The 25,239-nt window shown below is 45.5% G+C and overlaps 1 protein-coding gene across 1 annotated transcript in view; it reads left to right on the top strand.

Moving 5' to 3' along the window:
* Positions 1–11,683, top strand: part of CEP350 (centrosomal protein 350) — a 61,557-nt gene extending 49,874 nt beyond the window's left edge. Inside the window, 7 exon segments of the mRNA XM_044302179.1 lie at positions 931–1,058; positions 1,178–1,245; positions 1,342–2,615; positions 3,967–4,377; positions 4,473–4,619; positions 4,720–4,842; positions 9,196–11,683. Coding sequence (XP_044158114.1) covers positions 931–1,058; positions 1,178–1,245; positions 1,342–2,615; positions 3,967–4,377; positions 4,473–4,619; positions 4,720–4,842; positions 9,196–9,360 — 2,316 coding nt within the window. The 3' untranslated portion in view covers positions 9,361–11,683.
* The last annotated feature ends 13,556 nt before the right edge of the window (positions 11,684–25,239 follow it).

The raw sequence follows: 25,239 nt of genomic DNA, 5'->3' as shown, positions 1-25,239 counted from the left end.
AGTTGACAGAGGGCCTGTAATGTGCATAAGGGTGGGTTCACACTTGCGTTAGGGTATTCCATTAACAGAGTTATAACTGAATATAACGTAATTCGTAAGACGGAATGCAAAGCAGAAGCCTTTAACGGAATTCCGTTTTGATCAGTCATTATAGAAGTCTAACGGATCCTATCTGGTTTCTATTATGCAGGATGGAAAATAAACTCCTGTCGACTGGAAACCAGACGGATCCGTTATGCTTTCCCATAGACTTCTATTATGATGGGTCAAAACGGAATGCCTCTCAAAGGCATTTACCAATTCCGTTATAATCTGTTATAACGGAATACCCTAACGCAAGTGAGAACCCGCCCTAAGGGTCCATTCACACGTCCGCAATTTCATTTTGCGGAACGGAATTGCAGGACCCATTCATTTCTTCCGCAATTCCGTGCCGGCGATGTGCGGTCCGCAAAATGCGGAACGCACATTGCCATGTCTGTGTTTTGCGGATCCGTGCATCCGCAAAACACGTTACGGACGTGTGAATGCACCCTAAGTGATAAAAGTGAAGTTTTTTTATATTAATTACTTTGATGCGGAGACCTGATCTCTTGGAGCTACCAGCCCAGAGAAAACATATACAGTAAAAAGTAGCCTGCGCTCCTCTCCATAGCACACTGGTCTTGGTGACAGATAAGTAACCCATTGACTTTTTCAATGTATGTAGATTACTGATGCAGTTTGTTGCGTTTTCAATTTCACACAACCGCATCCTGATGTGTAATCAAAACTGAACCATTCAACCATTTTGGTCAGGGTTTGACATCCTCTGCTGGATCTCAAAACCTGAAACCTAAACACATGTAAAAGTAGCCTAATTGTGATATTATTATTGCACTCTTTTTTTTTTTTTTTTTTAATCCTCATTGTTTTTGCCACCACTTGCAGTCATATGATGAGTACATCCAGAAGACGCAAGCAGAACTGAGCGGTGAACAAGGCACAGTACCCAGTGTTAAAGGTGTGCAGAAACCATTCAGAGACACAGTCCCCATAGGATCTGATTCTTTCCAGAGGTAAACAGTGATCAGTTATTTTATTTATTTTTTCTTTACCTATGTTTGACTCTGGACCTAGGGTCTGTGTGTTCAGTGCACTTTTACTACATTGATACGACTTTTTGATCATTTTTTAGGACTGACAGCACACCATCCGATAAGGCTGAAAGTGAGCATATAGCAGAGATCAGCTCCAGGTCCAGGGGTAAGACATGTTCTGTGTATGATGTAGCGTTTCGTATCCACTTTTATATTCTTTTTTGTGTCTTAAAAAAAAAAAAAAATCTGTTTTGTCCAACAGAAAGTACAAGTCCTGAAAAATCAGTGGCCAGTGGAAAGGAAGATGGGACTGAGAGTGTCCATGATAAATCTGCACATACACCTGTCCCTTTCTCGACCAAAGAAGATTCCCCCAATGCTGTTCCTCCTTCTCCCACAGTCAGGGAGGCTTTATTATCAGCACAGGGCAGCCCTGCTTCAAGCATCCAATCGGAGATCCCTGAAGACATGTTGGACGCTCATAGCAATAGATCTGTCTCACCACTTCCAGCCTTGGACCTTAAAATAGGGAGTGAAACCCCAGAGGAAAATGTTTCTCCTCATAGGGATCTCTCTTACTCTGAAGATTTTGAGACATCTACAGCCTTTAAATATTCAATGTCTGAAACGCCTCGTGAAGAATTAGATGTTTCGTACTCTACTACACCAGGAAGGGATATACCTGGCGAGGGGTTTTATGAGCAAGAGGATGAACGCAGGGCGTTTAAATCACCAAGTCCTACTCTTCAAGCAATCACAGAATTGAAGCCTCCCTCACAAGAAATTCAGCATGTTAATGAAACCAGTGACCCTCTTGCAGAATTTAAACTAGGAGATAGAGTCTTGGTGAGTGGAGTGCAGCCTGGCACGCTTCGTTTTAAAGGAGAAACCTTGTTTGCTGATGGTGTGTGGGCTGGGGTGGAGCTTGACAAGGCCGAAGGCAACAATGATGGATCACTCGGAGGCAGTCGTTATTTTGTTTGTTCACCCCTACATGGAATATTTGCACCACCTCAAAAGATTGCATTGCATTTACTTGAGGAACACGAACCTCCAGTAGAAGACACACCTAGCGTGGAAACCTCTCTTAAACCCAAGGAACAGTTTGATGACGAAACCCCCTTAATTGATAACTTTGAACCAAACGGTTCAACGAGGACCCCTTTAAAAAGCACAGAGTCTAGTGTTTCCGAGTCACACAGTACATTGATAAAACAAGAGTTGCAGGAGGGTCTGCCCACAGACACCCCTCTTCCTGATGAAGGAACCCACAAGTCAAGAACACCTCTACTGGAGCTGACTGAAAAGTATAGCGAGGCTAGATTTAAAAAACGAGCACCAGAAGAAGTAAGCACACTGACGGACAGTCTTCTACAAGTCTGTTTGAAGGATACAGTTTCTTACCTCCAAAGTATACAGAAACAAAGGGCACAGAAAATTCAACAAAGCAATCAGGAGCTGCACAGCGCTGAAGTCGTTAGTGGCCTGCACAAAGAGGGAGACGCAAGCGCAAAACAGAATGAATGCCAAAAGCTGGTGAGTAGTGCGAGAGATTTATGGGAGCCTATCACACAACATTTAGATGTGGGGTATCTGAGGAAGTGAATAAAGCTGCTTACAAAAACATACAATTAAAATAATTTTTTTAGCCAAGACGGTAAAACGCTCAAACAGTTAAAAAGGCTATCCTGCAAAAAGTAATGACCTATACTCGGGATAGCTGTTTCAAGGAGCCTTGATGCTCACCGGAGCTCTGGTGAGTGTTATGACTTCCCGGGCGCTTACCAAGCACAGCTTGCATGGAGCTGATCTGCAACTAGGCCTGAATGGAGCTGAGCTGCAACTAGGCCATGTGACCAATATACGGTGACGTCACTGGCCAACAGCTGATCTCCTGGGGGTCGGACCCCTGCAGATCTGATATTGATGATGTATCCGGAGATAGGTCATCAATATCTTCTCCCGGGTTTCCCCTTTAAGTTTCATCATGATAGACTATATTTGCTAACTAGCTCAAATTTTTTAAAGCAACCAATCCCAGCGGTGCATTCTTTTATTCATTTTTAGTCTACCTGCACACAATGCAGTTTTTCTGTGCAGACTCTCATGCTGAAAAAAACACCACGTAATACGGTACCAGAAATGTCACAAATTTTATGTGCACTATGCTTCTTCGTTCCGTGTAGAAATTAACCTGCCATGCAGATTTTGGAATCCACAGAATGTCAATTCTGTGTGCACATTACACCCTTTCCAATGGATGGGTGAGATCTGCAGCAAAACAAGATCAAATCCACACAAAAAAAACACAAGCAGCACATGCGTTTTTTTGTGCAGAAATCCACAAGGCCCTTGTGTGCAGGTAGCCTAAATGGGTGTTCCAACACCATGAAAATTTTGTTTTGTTTTTTACAAACAAGAGAAAATGGTATAAAAAAACCCTTTCCAGTCCCCTGCTGATCCCGTGCCAACGCATCCTTGGTCGTCCGCCAGTCTCGGTTTACCAGCTCCAGCAGTGACATGGCAGGTTGTCATTTGACTACTGCAGGCAGTGAACAGAGACTAGCAGAGGACCAAGGAGTCCTCTGCATGGGAGGGGAAGAGGATTGGTAAGCTGAGTATTCCTCCTTTTGATTTTTATTTCTCTTGTCAGCTTTTTTGTAAAAAAGAACATTTAATGGTGTTTAAAGATGAAAGTTAAGCTGTGATTAGTTGCTATGGGCAACAAGACTAGTTCTCTTTTAAGACCTATGTATATCATGGCCAAATGGGTTCCTTTTGTCTTTGGGAATGTGATAATAGTGTAAAATGCTGGGGAATTGTATTCTACTCAGTCTAATATTGCTGCTTGTTAAATGTCGTTTTTATTTTATATTTTTTTATATAGGATTCTTTACGAGAATCATTTGGTGAAAAGAATGTGACAGAATTTGAGCCAAGCCGTAACATCTTTTCCATCCTCGGGGATGAACCGGATTGGTTTGATGAGGATTTTGGACTGAGCAGTCGTAAAAGCCAACAGCTTGAACTGGAACGTGCTCTCTCCTCCGGTCCTGAGTCGGAGCTCAAAACGTTGGCACCTCACCCTGAACCATCACCAAAGTCTGTTCAACCAGTGTCCCCACCCGAGCCCATCTTTGCTGTTCCTCACACTGTGGCAGAGGTAGAGCAGCTGGTGGAGGTGGCAGCGGATAAGTTGTGGGAATGGAAGCAGCTGAGTGGAGACCTTGAGGGGATCCGAAACGCGTTCATCCTTAACGAGGAGGAAGAGAGCCTAGCATACTGTGCCTATAAAGAAGTATGCCTTCATAATCAGTTTACAGTCAAATCCAGCTAAGTTTTTAAATGGTATCCTATACATTTATGCTGGTTTTTTTTCTTTCTTCTCTGCAGATGTTGTTTGACCTGACTTTGTATATATTTGAAGAGGTATGTTCTCCAGATCCCCGAGGTTCTCAGCCTCCATGGAAGAAACCGCTTAGGGTTACTCCGTCTTACTCTCGCCGAGTTAGAGATCACACTAACATCAAGGAAGTAAAGGTAATAATCTTGGATTTGAAAGTTGATGTCTAATTATGTTTTATAGTATTTTTCTTGTCCATGATCCAAACTGAGTTTTTATTTTTTTGTTTTTCTTTAGGCATTTCTAACAAGCGAAGTTCTTAATCTCTTAAACCTAAGGAAAGAGGATAATCCTAAAACAGACTGGCAGAGGATGATGAAGTTTGGAAGGAAAAAGAGAGACAGAGTAGATCATATATTGGTAAAGTACCAAATATTAAAACATTACATGCAATTGGTTTTGCTGTCAACAAAGCACCTTTGGCAACTTAACGTGGAGCTGAATTTGATGAAAATCAAAAGGGGTCTCCTGTAATCAGTGGGAGACAGACCACCACTACTGAGGAAGTTATTGTATATCCAAGAATAGGCCGCTTCTTGAAGTGATAAACTCCATGTAAAGGGGTTGTATGAGAATAGAAAAGCTGCAGTACTAGGAGCAGCCCAAGACAAGTAATTCTTATCTTTATACTCAATTGCCTCTATGCACCTGCAAACTGTCCGTGCAGAGAGAAGATTCCGTGCCTGCTAATAATGGAGAGGACGCCAAGACTCAGCATTCTCCCGTCATTGCCTCCGGTATCTTCACAGTTAGGCTCCACCCAGGGGAACCTGCCGGCGCCTCCGTCTCCCGTGCTGCAGTGCTGGCCAATCGCAGCGCTCAGCTCATAGCCCGAGAGGCTTTTTTTTCTCTCAGGCTATGAGCTGAGCGTTGCGATTGGCCAGCGCTACAGCATGGGAGAATGAGCCGACGGCAGGTTCCCCTGGGTGGAGCCTAACTGTGAAGATACCGCGCCCAGGTATAACAGTAAGTGCAGGGGGATCCCTGGGCGCCGCTCTACATGCCTGTATAGTTAGTTTAGAAGTTTTATTCTGGTGAAAGGTCCTCTTTAATGTTTGTGTGTGTGTGTCGTTAAAAGATATAGACAGTATCTCCCATAACAGTGACCTCTAAAATGGGTCCCCTTATCTTTGACCTTCACAGCAGCCCGCCCCTTAACAGTGAGTTTCGCCGCACACCACTCCCTTGACCGTGACCTCCTCAGGGGCCCGCCCCCTTAACAGTTACCGCACAGTACCCCACTGCCTTAACAGTGACCTCCACATAGGGTCGTTGCGGGTATTGAAATTTCGATACCCAATCGATACTTTTGTCCCGGTGTCGTATGGATTTCCATTTTTTCGATATTGGCCTGCACTGCTGCGCAGTCTAGTATCTCTGAACATGAGCGCGCTGCTGTGAGTGCGCTCATGTTCCCTCAGCAGCACAGGGGAGAAGGAAGCAGTGTCTCCCTCCCCCTGTGCTGCTGCCACCAATGGGGAGAGAGGGGTGGAGGAGGGGAGGGCGCTCTGCGGACAACCTTTTTTATGGGTTTGGACTTGGTTAAGTTGCCAGGCTACATAGAGCGGCCCCCAGGGATCTCCCTGCCCCTTTAATAGTGGCCCCTGCCCCTTTAACAGTAACCTCCACAGCGCCCTGCCCCTTTAATGCTAGGGCTACACGACATGTGTCGCAACAATTTGTTTAATGATGGGCTATGGTGTCGCACTGCGACATGTGACATGCTGTGACACAACAGTTGCAAAGAATCCATCCAAGATGGATTTTTCTGCGACTGTCGCATTGCAGCATGTCACATGTCGCAGTGCGACACCATAGCCTATCATTATACAAATTGTTGTGCGACATCAATGTCTCGTGACACATGTAGCAGTGTTGTACCTTATGTGTCGTGCAGCCCTAGCCTAAAGCTGACCTACAGCAGTGAAGAAAAATGGCTGGGTTGTTATGGAAACCTGGAGTAAAACTGTGTGTATGTGGAGACTAAGGGCCTGCAAGCGTCTATTGGCTGATAAGGGACATGTGACTGTGTGTATGGCAGTTGGGGGGCTTCTATTGACTAATTCAGGTCATTTTTGGGGAATTTCTCAGGAACGGTATGTCCTAGAGAGCGGAGACCCCCCTTTATATATTATATTAAATAAATAAATAAATATATATATTTCACTGCTTACTGTAGCTTGGAGGGGGGGGTTTCTATTTCCAAGTCTACAGATTCTCTGTGAGTATGCTATGTATCCTATGACTGTAGGAAACTACCCGCCAATAACGTCAGGTTCTTTCAACAGTTTAGTGTGTATGAGGATCTCCCGACTCTCCCACGACAGATAATGTCATAGGAGAGAAGGCTTGAGTGAAATAAACGTTTTCACCATATCCTTTTGTTCACCCGGGAGATAAGTCACCGCCTCAAGTGCCGGGCAACATCTTTCTTACCTCTTCCTATTAAATACACATTGGGCTGAGCAAAACGTGTATGGTTGAGAGAGTCAGGAGAGAGAGCGCTCTGCCAAACTATCATTGGGCCTACAGCTATTGAATGTGTGTGACCGCCATATGTCATCAGAGATTATACCGTACAAGTCTACGAGATACATAGATTGCCACATGCTGCATAGTAGCTCTTAGACACAGACGTTTAAGACCATGTTTACTATACAATTGTAGAGTGGTGTGAAAATTGGGCAGGGCTTAACGGGAGGGATGTGGCCTCCTGGCCTCACGAGGCCCACCAGATTTACTATCGATTAGGACTCATGCACATGAACGTACTTTTTGCGGGTCAGATGCTGGACCAATTTCACTTTAATGGGGCCACAAAAGATGTGGACAGCACACCGTGTACAATCCGCATCTGTATGTCTGTTCCGTGGCATCCGCAAAAATATAGAATATGTCCTGTTCTTGTCTGCATTACAGACAATGATGGGACTGTTCTGTTATGGGCCAGCCGTTCCGTTCCGCAAAATGTGGAATGCACACGGGCTGCAGTCATGTGCATGAGCCCTTACGCCGATAGTTCAGATCTACACCAGACTGGAGTTTGTAACGCTAGTCTTGCTGCATCTCCCCTAGTATCTCTCAAGGGAGTACCCTTTTTTTCAACCAGGAGTTGATAATTGTACTTCTCCATTTATGTGTCTATAAAGTAGGTCACTTAGAAGTAATTACAGCGGGTGCACACTAGTAAATGTTGTTTGAAAACATTTGTAGTATTGTAATGTGATTATATCATCCGTAAAGGTTTTGCCGTGTGCAGGGATTCCACAGTTCCCTGCATGGGGAATTGAGCCTATAAAAGCTGCTTTATGTAACTGGGTGGTGGTAATATTATGTAAATGCCGATGTAACCTCATATATATGTTTTACTCTACATTAAAGCAGATGTTATCAGATGATGCTGTCCTTTTAATTGGCAGCATGTTATCATTACTGTTCCAATGAAGCATTATGCACAATAGCAGAAAAATATATTGTATAAGAAACAAATAAAGTTGGTGGGTGTGCAGTATTTAAGGGGACAACCATATTTACTGTATTTCCTTTCATTGGCTACCATACAAACAGCCCATCAGACCTGTCATGTCGTTATGCCTCCCTTGAATAGGGCCACCTACTTGGGAGACAGATTTGCGTTAAGGTGCCTATGCACATTGGGTACTTGTGGGCTGATATAAGGTGTTTAACAAACTTGCATATCAAAAGAAAGGCAGTATCTATTCACTCCTACGAGACTGACCTTGTAGGAGTGAACAGAGAAAGGCTACTTTCACACTAGCGTTCGTCGGTCCGCTCGTGAGCTCCGTTTGAAAATGCAAAATAAGGCCCAATTCAGATGACCACATTTTTTGTCCGCATCTCAGTCACATTTTACTCTGAATGCAGACCCATTCTTTTCTATGGGGCCACAAAAAAAATGTCCGTTCCGCGGCCCCGCGAAAAAGATAGAACATGTTCTAATAGGTCTGCAAAAAAAAAAAACACATGCCATACAAACGTGTTCTGTATTTTTTGTGGACCACAAAGTACATATGGCTGTCTGAATGCACTCTAATTTGCAGGCAGCATGTTATAGCGCAGGAGGAACTGAGCAGATTGATATATACAGGAAAAACGTAAGCACAAATTCCTTTATTGACTCAGAACATAGTACAAAAATATTAAAACCACTCTCGCATACGCGTTTCGGGCATGAGGAAGGACTTGCATGCCCGAAGCGCATAAGAAACTGTATGTTCGGAGTCAATAAATGAATTCGTTTTTACCGGAGTGTGGAATCCATCCACGATTTTTATGCATTGTTCCGGGTTGCCAGCCCAGATCGTGTGCACCATACCTGCATAGAGGTGAGCAGATCCAAATCTCTCTCAGATTGATATGTAGTTTTTTGTGGAAAAAAAAATTCTGTAAAACTTCTGGCCTTTGAAGTCCAGGAGGCGGTCCTCTCTGTGATTGACAGCTATCTCTATATACACAGTCATAGAAGGAAGACTGTCAATCACTGATAGCTCCGCCTCCTGGACGTCAAAGCCCAGAAGGAGCAGAGATTTAAATGAATGAAATACAAGTTTTTCTGAATCTTCTACCAGAAAACTTTGTCAATCTGCTCTGTAACCTGCTGCCCTCAGCCCAGACACCATGTTCAGCGTGACTGGTTCCCCTTAGGCATTTTCTTGCATACTGAGACTTTTTTTTTTTTCTTCTCTTTGACAGGTACAAGAACTGCATGAGGAAGAGGCACAGTGGGTGAACTATGATGAAGATGAGCTGTTTGTAAAAATGCAGTTGGCTGATGGAATATTTGAGGCCTTAATACGTGACACCATACAGGTTCTCCAGGGTATCCAGAACAAGAAGAATCCAACCCTCCATGTGTGAGTGAATGAATGAACGCTTACCAGGTCCCAATGGCTACAGTAATGCTGGAGGCACAAGGGAAGAAGAGACACTGGGCTGGGCTGCCCCTGAAAAAGCAAGCCAGACTCTGACACGTAAACCTTGTCCTCTGATCAGAGAAAGTAAGAAAAGAAGTAGATCTGCAACCGGAAAGGAAAGGTCTGGACTGTGCTTCAGCGAACCTTTTACTGTTGGTTTGGACTTGGATTTTAAATTATTAATGGATTTTACGGATCATAACTAGAAGAGGCTCCTTTAGTCTCTTGCTGTGACACTTTACCTGTTGGTCTTCAGGCCATTTACAGCGCAAGCAGACTATATAGTAACCATCAGCAAGCTGCCCCTAGCTCAGCAGCTTGCAAGATGTAGGTTCATAGTAGTGATACTAGTGAAAATATCAAAGGTTCTCCATCCGCGCACAAGGGCGTGATACTGATACAGTTTAACTTGACATGGGTGTGTAAAGTTCTCATCAAGTGTCCTTACCTACCTTCTTGCAATACTTGAAATGTTGGGTGTACAATGCGATGCGATAGCAATCTCCCCGACTCCGAAACATTGGCGTGAGAATTACGTTTCCTCAGATACACAGGTTACACATGATTGCGCAAGCAAATTATAATTACAAAAAGGGTGTAGCCTCCGCATTGAATATAATGTGAAATATGAAGCATTTCAGTGTTCCCTTTTGCAGTAGTGAGGACACTGTTGGTCTGTAGTTACACACAAGTGCGTTAATCGCACTGAACGCGGCCGTGCATGACTGAGGAGGTTATACTCCAGAGGAAAACTTCAGATAGTCCTTCAAGTCCAGCAATGTCCTTCTACTTTCACTTGAGCTAACAAACACTGTGTGTTGCAGAAGCTCTTCAGGACATATACGCAGTCCGTTCTGTTGCTGGTAGTAGCCACAATGGCCACTGCTGTTGTTACAGGACCTTTCATCAAATACATTGAACTGGAGCCAAGGAAAACAAGTCGGGTGAACTGCTCCATGGGAGATGTGAGAAGGCTATCAGTGGCTCTATGTGAAATGCATTGGATCACAGCCATAGAATCTGGCTAACTTGTTAGTATTAAAGTGGTTGGATCATTGGGGGTCCGACCACTGGGGGGGGGGGGGCACCAGTCACAAGGAGCGAGGCTGTGTGTGTGTCCCTTTTGAGTAGAGCCAGTATACAGGCATAAGATCTAGCATTTAATTCAGAATCTGGGGGGACTGTCAGAGATAGCAGAGTTCTTTACTTTGCTATGAGGCCACATGCACACGTCCATGTTTTTGGTGGATCTGATGCGGAACCATTCATTTCAATGGGGCCGTTAAAACTGCAGGCAACCCACTGTGTGCCGCCCCGCAAAAAAAAATAAAGTAGAACGTGTTCTATTCTTGTCTGTTTTGCAGACCAATATAGGAGATTTTTACAGGAGGGGAGGGGAGAAATGGCAGCACGCACATGGCCACAGTCTGTTTTTTTTAACTGATACGGTTGTGTACCTGAGGCCTTAGTCCCATAAAAAACGTAATGGAGTAGTGCTGTGCATGCGTGGACCCCTGTTCCTTTCAAAGGGGAAGCACACAGGTAAGTTCAAGGCAACTGAATAAGGGCGCATGCACACGGCCATTGCTAATCACTTTGATGGGTCTGCAATCGGGAAGGTGCAGAACGGAGGCACGGAAGCACTACGGAGTGCTTTTGTGCAGTTTCTGTCCATGCCTCTGCGCCACAAAAAGGAGTGCATGTGGATCGCGAACCACATTCAAGTGAATGGGTCCTGCGTTTGCATGCGGCGGCCCTACGGTTAGGTGCCCGTGCGTTGCAGACCACAATTTGCGGTCCACAGCACGGGCCCGGACTGGCACAAGTTCGTGTGCATGAGCCCTAAGGATTCTAATAAATCCTTTACAGTTTCAGCACAGCATATTACTTGCTTTTTTCTAAATGGAATACTTAGCGCTCATCAGCCGAGTGCACATTGAACTGTATGAACAACATCAGCATCAGAGCTGTTGTAGAAGCAGATGCTAGGAAGGCATGCTGGTACATGTAGTCTTCACCAGCCAGAGCGACACAGGCTGCATAGTTGTTAAATCTATAATCTTTGTAGCAAGCGGAGTGACGTGCATTTGCATCAGCTCCCTATACCTCCAAGTGCTGGTTTCAGCTCAGGGGCCACTTGTACCCGTCACCCAAAATGCTGCATTGTAAAGTCCCTTGCTTTGTATAGCCTTGTGAATAACCTGCAGGAAAATGTACAGTAAGAAAGTGAAGCTGTAAATAAATATTGATTTATACATATGACTTGGGCAGTGACTCGGGGTGTGGTTCTGTATAATCGTCAACGCTAATAACACTGGAGTAACTTGGATTTGCTTCGTTTGCAAGCTGCCTACACCCAGGCCATTGCCGGTTTAATTACTAAGGAAATGGTTTTATTTAATTCTGGGCAGTGTCATTATCTGGTGCAACAACTCTGCTGAGCACCGTGCTTCCAGGCCAACTAGGTGTGTGGAAAAGCAAATCTCTTTATATCGCAATGTAGATTACCTGGAGAAATGCTTACTGTATTCTTCATAGAGCGGACGTGCAGCTTCAGGAATGGAGCCTATAAACTGGAAGGGCCCAGTAGGGGGACCTGCACACATTTATGTGCGTTTCTGTGCCATATCCACACCAATATCCGCAACTTCTAATTTGAGGTGGTTTTGCTGCAGATTTCACCTTTTATTGAAAAGGGTGAAATCCTCAGCTAAAACCGCAAAAATAATTGACATGCTGCAGATTTAGAAAGCCGCACTGCGGGTCAATTTCCACATGGAAACAATCCGCGGAGTGTGCATGAGATCTGTTTTTAAATTATTTTTATTGGTTTTACAACAGTTGGGTCGTACACTTGTTGATTGCCCTACTAGGGCGCCAATAAAAGAATACAGCTGATACAGTACAATCAAATGAAAAAAACAATATCAAAGAATAAAAGGAAGGGGGGGAGGAAGGTCTGAGGAAAGGGAAGGGGATGAGGGCCTCTATTATGATGCAGAAAAGTAGTACTTGGAGAAGCTTGACTAGTGAAACATTATTGTTCATGTTAATGATGATCCATACATCTATGATTTTTCAGTTCGAAAAACCTCTATACTTTTTCCAGGGTTTCCAAATAGCCTCAAATCTGTGTGGTGTTCGGGCCTCCCAGTGAGCTATGTGCTCAAGGCGGTACAATTGATCACATCTTTGAATAGAGTGTGCATGAGATCTGGGTAATCTGATATGCTTTGCTTGTGCTGTAATACGCTGCGGATATTCCGCATTTAAAAACCGCATGTATTCCACAACGTGTGCAGGCGGCCTAAACATATGGTCCAGGTATCCATAAATATACTTGCACTGAGCAGACCACACATAGACACTTCTATCAGAAAGTGGTATTTTGTAACTTAGCCCAAAAATTTGTTTTCTATGAATGTTTGTTTTTCATTTTAAAAACCAAAGCACTGAAAATTTAAATAAAAATGACCCTTCTGCAGCAGTCAACATAAATGCATAAACCTTTTTAATATAGGTCTATAAATATTGGGACATCGACACAATTCTGACATTTTTGGCTCTATACACCACCACAACCTGACTGTAGGTATCCCTTTGTCAGTTTGCTGCTGCGATGGAAAGATGTTATCTGAAGGGTAATCCTCGTGGTAACAGTAGGTGTAGAATTTGGGTAGCAGATTTGTTTTCTGCATTACAGACAGACAGATATGGGCAAGTTTTAGACTCTGGTCTTAATAAAAACCCTATAGCTTGTAGTGGATGCCTAAAACAGGAAACTTTAACATGAAAAATGAATTCCAGTTTTTATTTAAAAAAAAAAAAAAAAGTTGATGTTTTTTGGTGAGCAGTCTGCGATTTCAACATCATGCAGCAAAAATCAGCAGCCTGTCAGCCTGGAATTAGACCCAGGGTGAATTTGACGGGTTAAGCTAATGTTGACACTGTGAGGGATGTGAGAACTTTACCCGGCACTGCTGGGGAACTTTGTTCCTTTCTCCTTCTGCGATACATGTTGAAAAGATGGCAACAAGCCAATAGAAATTAATTTGCCAAATTTCCCAAACTTGTTCTCTGCTTTCTTTTATAGTGTTTTTTTATTTTTATTTTTATTTTATTATAGAAAACATTAAAAATTTTTTTTTTTTTTTTTTTTTTTTACTTCTCAAATCCCAAAACGGATATAGAAACAAAGACAGGAGGACAACAATTCCAAAATCCAGTACTCATACAAAGATCCCTGACCGGGAAATACATCAGAGTAAATCGATCTTCCCATAGAACATAAGTAAACGGGGCAACTTCCTTCCTTCCATATTTAGTAGGAACTATTTCTGACACCAATCCCAACAGACAGACTATAGGAGAGAGAGAGAGAGTATCCCCGGGAGCCCCAACTTTGAGGAGATAAAATCACAAATCTCACTCCAGTACCGCTGCACAAGACCAGACCATATGATATAAGGATCCTCTCGGTTCTCCACACCTGGTAAAAGGGTCTGAGAGCCTACACATATGATGCAGACGCACTGGAGTGAGATAAACCCTGTGTATCTTAAGTTGAATGAGCTGATCACAAGCGCTTATTACCGTGCTCTTCGAGACAGAGCTCAGTTCCTCCAAATCTGGGATATCAACCCTCCAACGCTCGTAGGAGCGACAGCGGCGAATCCTGCATTTTCATAATTTCAACATAGAATGATGAAATAGGTTTATATGGTTGTTTCAACCGAGCCACAGATTCAATGGGGCCACATTTCAGACACAAGGATAAGGAGTGATATTGGGCCTCACAGGCGTGCCTCAGCTGGAGGTACCGATAGAAACATGTATGAGGCAATTTGTATTCCCTGTGAAGGCTCTCAGATGAACAGAAGACCCCCATCAACATACAATTGAGTAAGGTAGTTCACACCCCTTTGAGGCCAAAATTCATAATCAGATAAATTAAATAGTTCTTGCAACTGCTTGTTGCACCACAATGGAATGTATGGGGACCAAGCATCACATCCCTCACCCTTGATGTGCGTCACCACGAATTGCTTTCAGGCCATCACCACTGCAGCCATTGCTTCAGTGTAATGCAGGACTGGAGTCACTCCTCCCCGATACACTAAGTTGGCCAATGCCTCATAAGAGCCTACAAGAGCCGCCTCTAATACCACTGCAGGATTATTGGCGTCTGCCCTGATCCACCAAGAGGCATACACTAATTGGGCGGTGCTGTAGTACACATACATGTCTGGTAGTCTCAACTGATGATTCCACAAAAAGGGGGAGAAAATCTTATCTAGAAAAATGAAGTGTATACAGGGGATCTTTATGGGAGCTGCTCTGTAAAGATATAGAAGTTTCGGCAACAAGGCCATTTTTATCATATTTGTTCTACCTATTAATGTCAGTGGCAAATTTTCCCAAGCTTCCAGTTTACGAGTAATATACTCCATGGTGGGGACTACATTGAGCCGATAGAACTGTCTGGGGTCCCTGTGAACCTTAATCCCCAAATGGACAAAACAGTCAACTACCTTTAAACGCGACAGGGGCGTTTATATCTGCGGGATCCATCTCATCTATTAAGCAGAGACTAGATTTACTCCAATTAACCCTAAGGCCCGAGAATTTCCCAAAGCCATCTATGGTATCCAAAAGTGCTTCCAAGGAGGGACCTGCATCAGCTAAATACACCAGTAGGTCATTAGCGTAAAGCGAAATCTTTTCCTGTATTCCCGCTATAGACCATCCTTCAATCATTCCCGATCCATTAACTAATTGAGTAAGGGGTTCCATAACTAGGGCAAATAACATAGGTGATAGGGGACACCCCTGCCTAGTACCTCTATGTAGACCAAAGGGGCACGACGGGTACCCATTAACCCTAACCCTTGCCATAGGGGCCTGGTACAATAATTGTACCCACCTTATGAAAGACTGGGGGAAGCCCAGACAGCGCAAGGTCTCCCACATAAAATTCCATTCAACCGAGTCAAATGCCTTCTCATTATCAAAGGAAGCGATCGCTCGGGATCCCGCGTTATCATGTGAGACCTGCAAATTGGTAAACCATCTTCTAAGATTAATGTCAGTGGTCTTACCCGGCATGAAACCAGATTGATCGGGATCAATCACAGACAAGAATACATCCCTGAGTCGTCTAGCGAGAAGTTTCGCTCGGATTTTCGCATCTACATTCAAAAGGGAAATTGTTCTATAGGAGCTGCACTGGTCCGGAGGTTTCCCAGGTTAGTGGATTACCACAATAGTTGCCTCCATGAATGACGGCGGCAATCTGTTACACTCAAAAACATAGTTGAAGAGTAACTTGTTCTCTGCTTGATATTGTACTCTGTGGCAGTGGAAATAATTATAAACCCTGCATGAGCATTGCATATTGCTGAAATACTGGTATAATGTGAAAAAGGAGAGGAAACTTTCAGTGGTAGGATAAAGAACTGTATATCTGTGCAGGCACCCCCCCCCCCCCCCCCCCCCCCCCTCTCACACTGGTAATGCCCAGTTGGCAATTTATTCATAAACTTCTAATAGGAATAACAGAGGATAGAATGTGCCGATCTGATAAGGATAGGTCAGCAGATTTGTACCTATGGCACTGGCTGACCTGTTACATTCTCTGAAACTGCTGCACTTTGACAGGGCCAGACGTGATGACTTTTACACCGGCTCGTCCTGTCAAAGTGGAGAGGGTGGGGCAATTGCAGAGAGAGCAGAGCACTAGGTGTAATAGCAATGCCCCCATTGTTCTTAGACTCATTTGCATATATAAAAACTAATGGGACAGCGGCCATTTTGTTTCCCCTGATTGCTCCCCAGACAAAATGAGCCATTTAATACAGTTGCAAGAAAAAGTATGTGACCCCTTTGGAATGATTTGGATTTCTGCACAAATTGGTCATAAAATGTGATCTGATCTTCATCTAAGTCACAACAATAGACAATCACAGTCTGCTTAAACTAATAACACACAAAGAATTAAATGTTACCATGTTTTTATTAAACACATCATGTAAACATTCACAGTGCAGGTGGAAAAAGTATGTGAACCCTTGTATTTAATAACTGGTTGAACCTCCTTTGGCAGCAATAACTTCAACCAAACGTTTCCAGTATTTGCAGATCAGACGTGCACAACGGTCAGGAGTAATTCTCTTTACAGAACTGTTTCAGTTCAGTAATATTCTTGGGATGTCTGGTGTGAATCGCTTTCTTGAGGTCATGCCACAGCATCTCAATCGGGTTGAGGTCAGGACTCTGACTGGGCCACTCCAGAAGGCGTATTTTCTTCTGTTGAAGCCATTCTGTTGTTGATTTACTTCTATGCTTTGGGTCGTTGTCCTGTTGCAACACCCATCTTCTATTGAGCTTCAGCTGGTGGACAGATGGCCTTAAGTTCTCCTCCAAAATGTCTTGATAAACTTGGGAATTAATTTTTCCTTCAATGATGGCAATCCGTCCAGGCCCTGACGCAGCAAAGCAGCCCCCAACTATGATGCCCCCACCACCATACTTCACAGTTGGGATGAGGTTTAGATGTTGGTGTGATGTGCCTCTTTTTCTCCACACACAGTGTTGTGTGTTTCTTCCAAACAACTGTGGTTTCATCTGTCCACAGAATATTTGGCAAGTACTGCTGTGGAACATCCAGGTGCTCTTGTACAAACTGTAAACGTGCAGCAATGTTTTTTTTGGACAGCAGTGGCTTCCTCTGTGATATCCTCCCATGAAATCCATTCTTGTTTAGTGTTTTACGTATTGTAGATTCACTAACAGGGATGTTAGCATATGCCAGATACTTTTGTAAGTCTTTAGCTGACACTCTAGGATTCTTCTTCACCTCCTTGAGCAGTCTGTGCTGTGCTCTTGCAGTCATCTTTACAGGACGGCCACTCCCAGGGAGAGTAGCAGCAGTGCTGAACTTTCTCCATTTATAGACAATTTGTCTTACCGTGGACTGATGAACAGCAAGGCTTTTGGAGATACTTTTATAACCCTTTCCAGCTTTATGCAAGTCAACAATTCTTAATCGTAGGTCTTCTGAGAGCTCTTTTGTGCAAGGCATCATTCACATCAGGCAATGCTTCTTGTGAAAAGCAAACCCAGAACTGGTGTGTGTTTTTTATAGGTCAGGGCAGCTGCAACCAACACCTCCAATCTCATCTCATTGATTGGACTCCAGGTGGCTGATGCCTCACTCCAAATAGCTCTTGAAAATGTCATTAGTCTAGGGGTTCACATACTTTTTCCACCTGCACTGTGAATGTTTACATGGTGTGTTTAATAAAAGCATGGTAACATTTAATTCTTTGTGTGTTATTAGTTTAAGCAGACTGTGATTGTCTATTGTTGTGACTTAGATGAAGATCAGATCACATTTTATCACCAATTTGTGCAGAAATCCATATCATTCCAAAGGGTTCACATACTTTTTCTTGCAACTGTAAATAATGAAAGGTATTTGAGAATATATTTATAATGGTTATATTTAAGTATTTCCATAGCATCATCACGACGGCATACAAGGAGATTGACCCCTGACCTCTGTAGGGGCAGGAACAGAGAAAGGTTAAATACCCTCCTCCCACCACCAACACCAGTGTTTCCTGTCCCTACAGAGGACAGGGCAGAGAAAGGTCTCCCTGTATGCAGGGAGATGAAGCTTGGAATTCAGCGTGGATACCTTAAGAAATCGCCGGCATCCTGCATGGCGTCCCCCTGCCCTCCCGCGGTCCAGTACTAACGCTGGGCAGGGGTGTGGGGCTCTACCTCGTCCCAATTTTCGGGGCCTGTTCCCTGGCGCAGTCTCCCTTCCGGCATCATCGCGGCAGCTGGGTGCGCGCCGGCGCATTGGGCGCATATGTTTGACGTCACGGCCGGCGACCCGGAAGTGACGTCAGTGGCGGCAGCGTGGAGCTTAATTTAAAAACCGAGGCCTACTCCGGACAAACGCTCCCAGGATCGGTCCCCCACTGTGCGGAACCCTTACCTTTCGGAAGAGGCGACCATGTTGGTACCGGAGCGGTCCCCCAGAGCTGAGCCGCCGCCAGCACTTCTAACTGTGAGTCCCCTTCGGGGGTATTTATGAATGGGTCAGGGAGTCTGTTGATCCCCCTCTCCCACGATGATATTAGGGGGGGGGAGGAGGAGCGGGCTCTTGCTACATGCTCAGTGCAGCTACGGCAGGGCGCAGGCTCCTACATCCACCCCGCCCCCCCCCCTCCCCCCACCCTCCTCTTGGTGGGCCATATCCCTTATACTTGCCGTTTCATCTCTTTTAGGCAAAAGAAACCCCGAAAAAGATGGGGAAGTCACTCAAATGTGTCTCCTGCTCTAGTAGACTCCCTGACGGCTACCCCAAAAAACTGTGCAAGCCTTGTATCTCAAATATCGTACGGGATGAGGCACCCTCCCTAAAAGAGGAGTTAAAAACTATGATTCAGGAGGAGATCCGTTCATCCCTGGCCCACCTGTCCGCTAATCCCCCCGATTTGCCGCAACCAAAGAAGAAGCGGGCTAGATCCCCATCCCCCTCTGATATAGAAGTCGTTGCGGAGGAAAGTGCCCACTCTGTTAAGTCTTGGGAGGAGGGGGAGAGAGTCTCTGACTCAGAAGACGATGGACGTAGATATTATTTTTCTACGGAAGAAATGTCCGACCTTCTGAAGGCTGTAAGGTCGACCATGGGTGTGGAGGAGGTACAACGTACCCATTCGGTACAAGAGGAGATGTTTGGGGGCCTGAGGGTTAAGAAGACCCGTGTGTTTCCCATCAATGAAAGCATTAGGGATATGATCCTTGATGAGTGGACAGACCCAGAAAAACGACTGGGAGTCCCGGCAACGTTCAAAAATAGGTTGCTATTTGATCCGGAGGAATCTAAAATTTTCAATGAAATTCCCAAGATTGATGTACAGGTGGCCAAAGTGAACAAAAAGACGTCCCTTCCATTCGAGGATGCCTCCCAACTCAAAGATTCAATGGATCGTAAGGCGGACAGTCTCCTCAGGAAATCCTGGGAGGCGGCCATGTTTAACGTTAAAACCAATATTGCGGCTACTTCAGTCGCCCGGTCCATGTATCTTTGGTTGGGAGAGTTGGAAACTCATATTAAAGACAGAGCGTCTAGGGAGCAGATTCTGGAGTCTCTCCCCCTTTTAAAGTCGGCCACGGCTTTCCTGGCGGATGCCTCTGCCGAATCAGTTCGGTTCTCCGCCAGAGATGCAGCACTCTCCAATGCAGCTAGGAGAGCCCTCTGGATGAAGTGTTGGTCGGGGGATAAGACATCTAAGTTAAAGCTTTGCTCCATCCCCTTTTCCGGAGAATACGTGTTTGGCCCGGTGCTAGATAAGATCCTAGAGAAGGCCGCGGATAAGAAGGGGTTTCCAGAAGATCGCCCTTCCAAACGTCTGTATCCTTTTCGCCCCCCCTCGGGTCAAGAAAGGAGCTACAGGGGAAAAGGGAAATCAGGGCGTTGGAGTTACCCAAAAGGAGGAAGAGGAAGAGGTCAGTCCTTCTCCCAGCAGAAACCTTCAGATAAGCAATGACGCCGGAGTGGGGGGAAGACTCTCAAGATTCCTGGGATCATGGGAATCCATCTCCCAGAACCCCTGGATTTCCAAGGTAGTCGGTACAGGCTATCAGATAGAGTGGTCTTCAAGACCCCCAAACAAATTTTCTCTGACACGGTTCCAAACGAACCTTTGGCAAGGAGTCCAGAAACTTCTTCAGATGAATGTAATCTCTCCGGTCCCACCTCTAGAAAGAGGCAAGGGGTTTTATTCAACTTTATTTTTAATCAGAAAAAAGAAGGTACCTTTCGGACGATCATAAACCTGAAACCTCTAAACAAGTTCATCCGTTATCAGAAATTCAGGATGGAGACCCTAACATCTACAATCCCTCTATTAAGCAAAGACGTCTTCATGTGCACTATAGACCTGCGAGACGCTTATTACCATATTCCCATTCACGCCAGCTCCCAGTGTTTTCTCCGGTTTGCAATCCAGGATATATCAGGAAACGTCCATCACTACCAGTTCAGAGCCCTTCCCTTCGGGATTTCGTCTGCCCCGAGAATATTTACCAAAGTGGTGGTAGAGATGGTTGCCTTCGCCCGAAGACAGGGACTCATGATAATCCCCTATTTGGACGATTTCCTTCTGGTCAGCGAAAGTCGCAACCAAACCAATTCAAATCTGAAGGTCTTTCTCTCCATCCTAGACGACCTGGGGTGGATCGTAAACGAGGAAAAGTCCGTCCTCACCCCCTCAAGGGAAGTTCGTTTCTTAGGTATGATCCTGGACTCCCGAAAGCAAGCAGTGTTCCTACCTCGGGACAAAATATCAGTTCTCCAACAAAAGGTCAGGTCCTTTCAAAAGAGAAGATCTTGCTCTATCAGAGAGGCGATGAGCATGCTGGGTCTGCTGACATCTTGTATTCCGGCAGTCCCCTGGTGTCAAATACACTTCAGACCCCTTCAGTCCTGGATACTGAGTGTCTGGAACAGGTGCCAATCCTCTCTAGATCGCCAAGTAAATCCTCCATCTCGGATTCTGCAGTCCCTAAATTGGTGGAAAAACCACGAGAACCTATCCCGGGGAAATCCCTGGCAGAAGACTCCCCAGTTGCAGGTAATAACAGACGCAAGTCTGTCCGGCTGGGGCGCAAAGGTCGGGGACCGTATATTTCAGGGCACTTGGCCAGATTCGATCAGATCCCAATCATCGAATTTCAGGGAGCTGAGAGCAGTCTGGGAAGCATTGAGGGCGGCAGAGGAGATGTTGTGTCATCATCATATAAAGGTGCTATCGGACAACACTACAGCCATTGCCTACCTCTCCCATCAGGGGGGAACCCGGTCCGTAACCCTTCAGGCGCTGGCAACAAAGATCTTTGCCTGGGCAGAACAGAAGGTGGCCTCTGTATCGGCAGTTCACCTGAGGGGGATACTAAATCAAGAAGCAGATTTTCTCAGCCGCCACAGGATCGATCACACAGAGTGGTCTCTAAGTCCAGAAGTCTTCAGGTTAGTGGTAAGGAAATGGGGGTTGCCCGACGTAGATCTGTTCGCCACCAGGGCCAACTCAAAAGTGGAAACATTCTGTTCCCTAAACCCCAGGGACAGGCCTCATACATTAGACGCCTTCGCCATCCGTTGGCATTGGAATCTATGCTATGCCTTCCCTCCACTTCCTCTAATCCCGAAGGTGGTGCAGAAAGTTCTCCAGGACAAGGCCACGGTGATTGTGATCGCTCCCCTGTGGCCAAAGAGAAGTTGGTTCTCATCTCTCCAGAGACTTTCTCTACAGGATCCATGGCCCCTTACGGTACGGGAGGACCTACTCCAGCAGGGCCCAGTTCTGCACCCAAACCCGCAGTTTCTGAAATTAGCAGCTTGGATCCTGAGTCCCAAACCCTGAAACTTCAGGGACTATCAAACGAAGTTATTGCTACTCTGAAAGCTTCCAGGAAGAAGGTAACGTCAGCAATCTACCTTAAGATCTGGAGACGTTTTTGTTCTTGGAGTGGGGATGAATCGCCACATTTACATAAACCTAACATCCAAAGAATACTGGACTTCCTACAGCGAGGTCTAGATCTGGGACTTAGGCCCTCTACCTTGAAGGTCCAGATCTCAGCCCTGGCTTGTTTTTTTGACCAAGATATAGCCGGTCATCGTTGGATCAAAAGATTCATCAAGGCAGCGACGAGGCTCCGCCCAACGATCACCGCTCGCGTCCCTTCCTGGGATCTGAACATCGTTCTTACAGGCCTTACCTTACCGCCCTTTGAACCCATGTCTGACTGTCCTATAAAATTATGGTCCTTGAAAACTGCCTTCTTGATTGCGATAACTTCGGCCCGCAGAGTAGGAGAATTGCAAGCCCTATCGATCAGGGAACCCTACCTCCGTATTCTAGATGATAGATTAATTCTCCGTCTGGATCCTGGTTTTCTCCCCAAAGTGGTATCAAATTTTCATCGGAGCCAGGAAGTTACCCTACCTTCCTTCTGTCAACACCCTGCTAATGACAAAGAAGCCACATTTCACTCTCTGGATGTTAGACGGGCAGTCTTAAACTATATCACTGTGACGGAAAAGTTTAGGAAGTCGGACAGCCTACTAGTTCTCTTCGGAGGAAGACTTAAGGGCCAGAAAGCCTCCCGGTCATCTATAGCCAGATGGCTCAAAGAAACTATTAGTTTTTGTTATCAATTACAAAATCTTACATGTCCAGTCCACATTAGGGCCCATTCCACCCGGGCCATGTCCTCCTCTCAGGCTGAGAGAGCTGGGGCTTCCCTGGAGGAAATCTGTCGTGCTGCCACTTGGTCCAGCATTCATACCTTTATAAAGCACTATCGCCTGGATCTTTCCAGATCATCTGATCTGTCCTTTGGGCGGAAAGTCCTCCAGGCTGTAGCCCCCCCTTGACTGATATATTTTTTATATCTCCTTGTATGCCGTCGTGATGATGCTATGGAAAGACCGGAATTAGACTTACCGGTAATTCTGTTTCCATGAGATCATCACGACGGCACGTTATTCCCTCCCTTGATTCAAATTATTTGACCTACCCAGGTCTCTCTAGAAGGTATGGAGTAATACCTTTTTTCTTGTTTTTACTGTTCTCCACCACCGGGTTGCTCTGTGTGATTTTGGAAACACTGGTGTTGGTGGTGGGAGGAGGGTATTTAACCTTTCTCTGTTCCTGCCCCTACAGAGGTCAGGGGTCAATCTCCTTGTATGCCGTCGTGATGATCTCATGGAAACAGAATTACCGGTAAGTCTAATTCCGGTCTTTTCATTTTCTTAATTCCCGTAGAACTCCTTTTTAAGGGGGTTGTTTTAACTGATGATCTATCCCCTGGATAGGTTGTGCTCATAGGTCGGCACTCCGGTTTGCAGTAGTGAATAGCTGGGCTCGCGTCTAAGAGAGGCACTCCGTGTATATGTGAAGTAAAGACCGACACACGCTTCCGATTGCTATTATAGTGTTCTTTATTGTCACATCGTATTCTATGTGGCACATTTCGGCTAATGAAAGCCTTCCTCAGACATGTGGTGTAGGGGATTTAAATAGCAGGGCGGGCTATTTAAATCCCCTACATGCGGAATTTGAAACATGTCTGAGGAAGGCTTTCATTAGCCGAAACGCCTCACATAGAATACTGTGTGACAATAAAGAACACTATAATAGCAATCAGAAGCGAGTGCCAGTCTTTACTTCACCTATCCCCTGGACAGTTCATCAGTTTCTGGGAGCCCTGCTGATCAGCTGTTGGAGAAGGCACTGGCACTCAGTTTTGTTCCTGCAGCTTACCGTCACGTGAGCTACTGAGAACAGGGAGTCAGAAAACCAGACATCTGGCCACCCTAGTCACATGGCCTAGGCGATAACAAGTACAGCTGCTATACTATGTACAGCACTGTGTTTGGTGAGCATGGAGAAGGCTGCATCGCTACTGCCAGCGTCGGTGCCGTCTCAAACAGCTGATCGGCTGCGGCCCGGGTGTCGTACCCCCACTGATAAGGTACTTATGACCAGTGGCGTGCCTAAGGTGTTTGGCACCCGGGGCGGGTCTTTTCTTTGGCACCCTCCCACCCCCAATACTTGACCACATACCTCTTACATCCAGGGACATCTCCTGTCATGTAGACCTTCTCTTTCCTCTTCTCCTCCGTTAGACCGCCATGACAAATTCTTCCAGCCCCATCTCGTCTCTACAGATTTTGTAACACAGACATGTTAGATTTCTCAGTCTTTGCATCAACCTCCCCATCCTGGTGTCCCCACCGTGTCATCCTGCTGCCACCCTCAATACTGTGCCCGTTGTACTTCCCAATGCCCCAGGTACTATACTGCTGAAAAAATTGTGACCCCAGAAGACATAATTGGGGTCATTTATCAAACTGGTGTAACGTAGAACTGGATTTCCAAAAGAACTGTAAAAAATTAAAGGTGGACTCTGATTGGCTGCTATGGGCAACTAAGCCAGTTCTACTTTACACCAGTTTGATAAATGTCCCTATAGTGTCTACAGCAGCTATAACGTCCCCTAGAGTTCCCCCCAGTAATAATAACACCCTATATTGTGTATATACCTGTATAGTGTCCCCAGAAATAATAGAATTTCCCCTACAGTGCCTCCCCAATAACAACGCCCCATGCTGCCCCCATATAGTAATTTCCCCCACACTGCCCCCATAGTAATCCCCCCAAAGTAATTTGCCTCCCCACACACATTAATTTCCCCCACTCTGCCCCCCCCCCCCACAGTAATTTCCCACACTACCCCATATAGTAATTTGCCCCACACAGTAGTTTCCCCCACACTGCCCCCACACAGTAGTTTCCCTCCACACTACCCCCACACAGTAGTTTCCCTCCACGCTGCCCCCACAAAGTAGTTTCCCCCCCACACTGCCCCCACAAAGTAGTTTCCCCCCCACACTGCTCCCACACAGTAGTTTCCCCCCACACTGCAGTTTCCCCACACAGTAGTTGCCCCCCCCCCCCCCACAGTAATTTTCCCCTCCCTCACAACAGCACCTTTAGAGAGATGGCTACGCCTCCCAGGACATGAAACCTGCAGCATAAAAATATGTGGAGCCATCCTCCCACCTCAGTGAGGTTTCCTGTCCTGGAGCGGGAGGTCTGCAGTTTTGTATTCCAGGTGCCCATGACAAGAAAGCCTTGGTAGCTACCAGAGGGTCACGGGCAGGAAAAAGTTACCTGCCAGAGGTCCATCGCCCATTAGCTTCGGCTGGAAGGGCCAGGAGATCAGCGGTAGTCCAGGAGGT

This window comes from Bufo gargarizans, chromosome 7, assembly GCF_014858855.1.
Source record: "Bufo gargarizans isolate SCDJY-AF-19 chromosome 7, ASM1485885v1, whole genome shotgun sequence".
Taxonomy (NCBI): domain Eukaryota; kingdom Metazoa; phylum Chordata; class Amphibia; order Anura; family Bufonidae; genus Bufo; species Bufo gargarizans.
The sequence above is the reverse complement of the archived record's forward strand: the minus strand, read 5'-3'. Positions and strand labels throughout refer to the sequence as shown.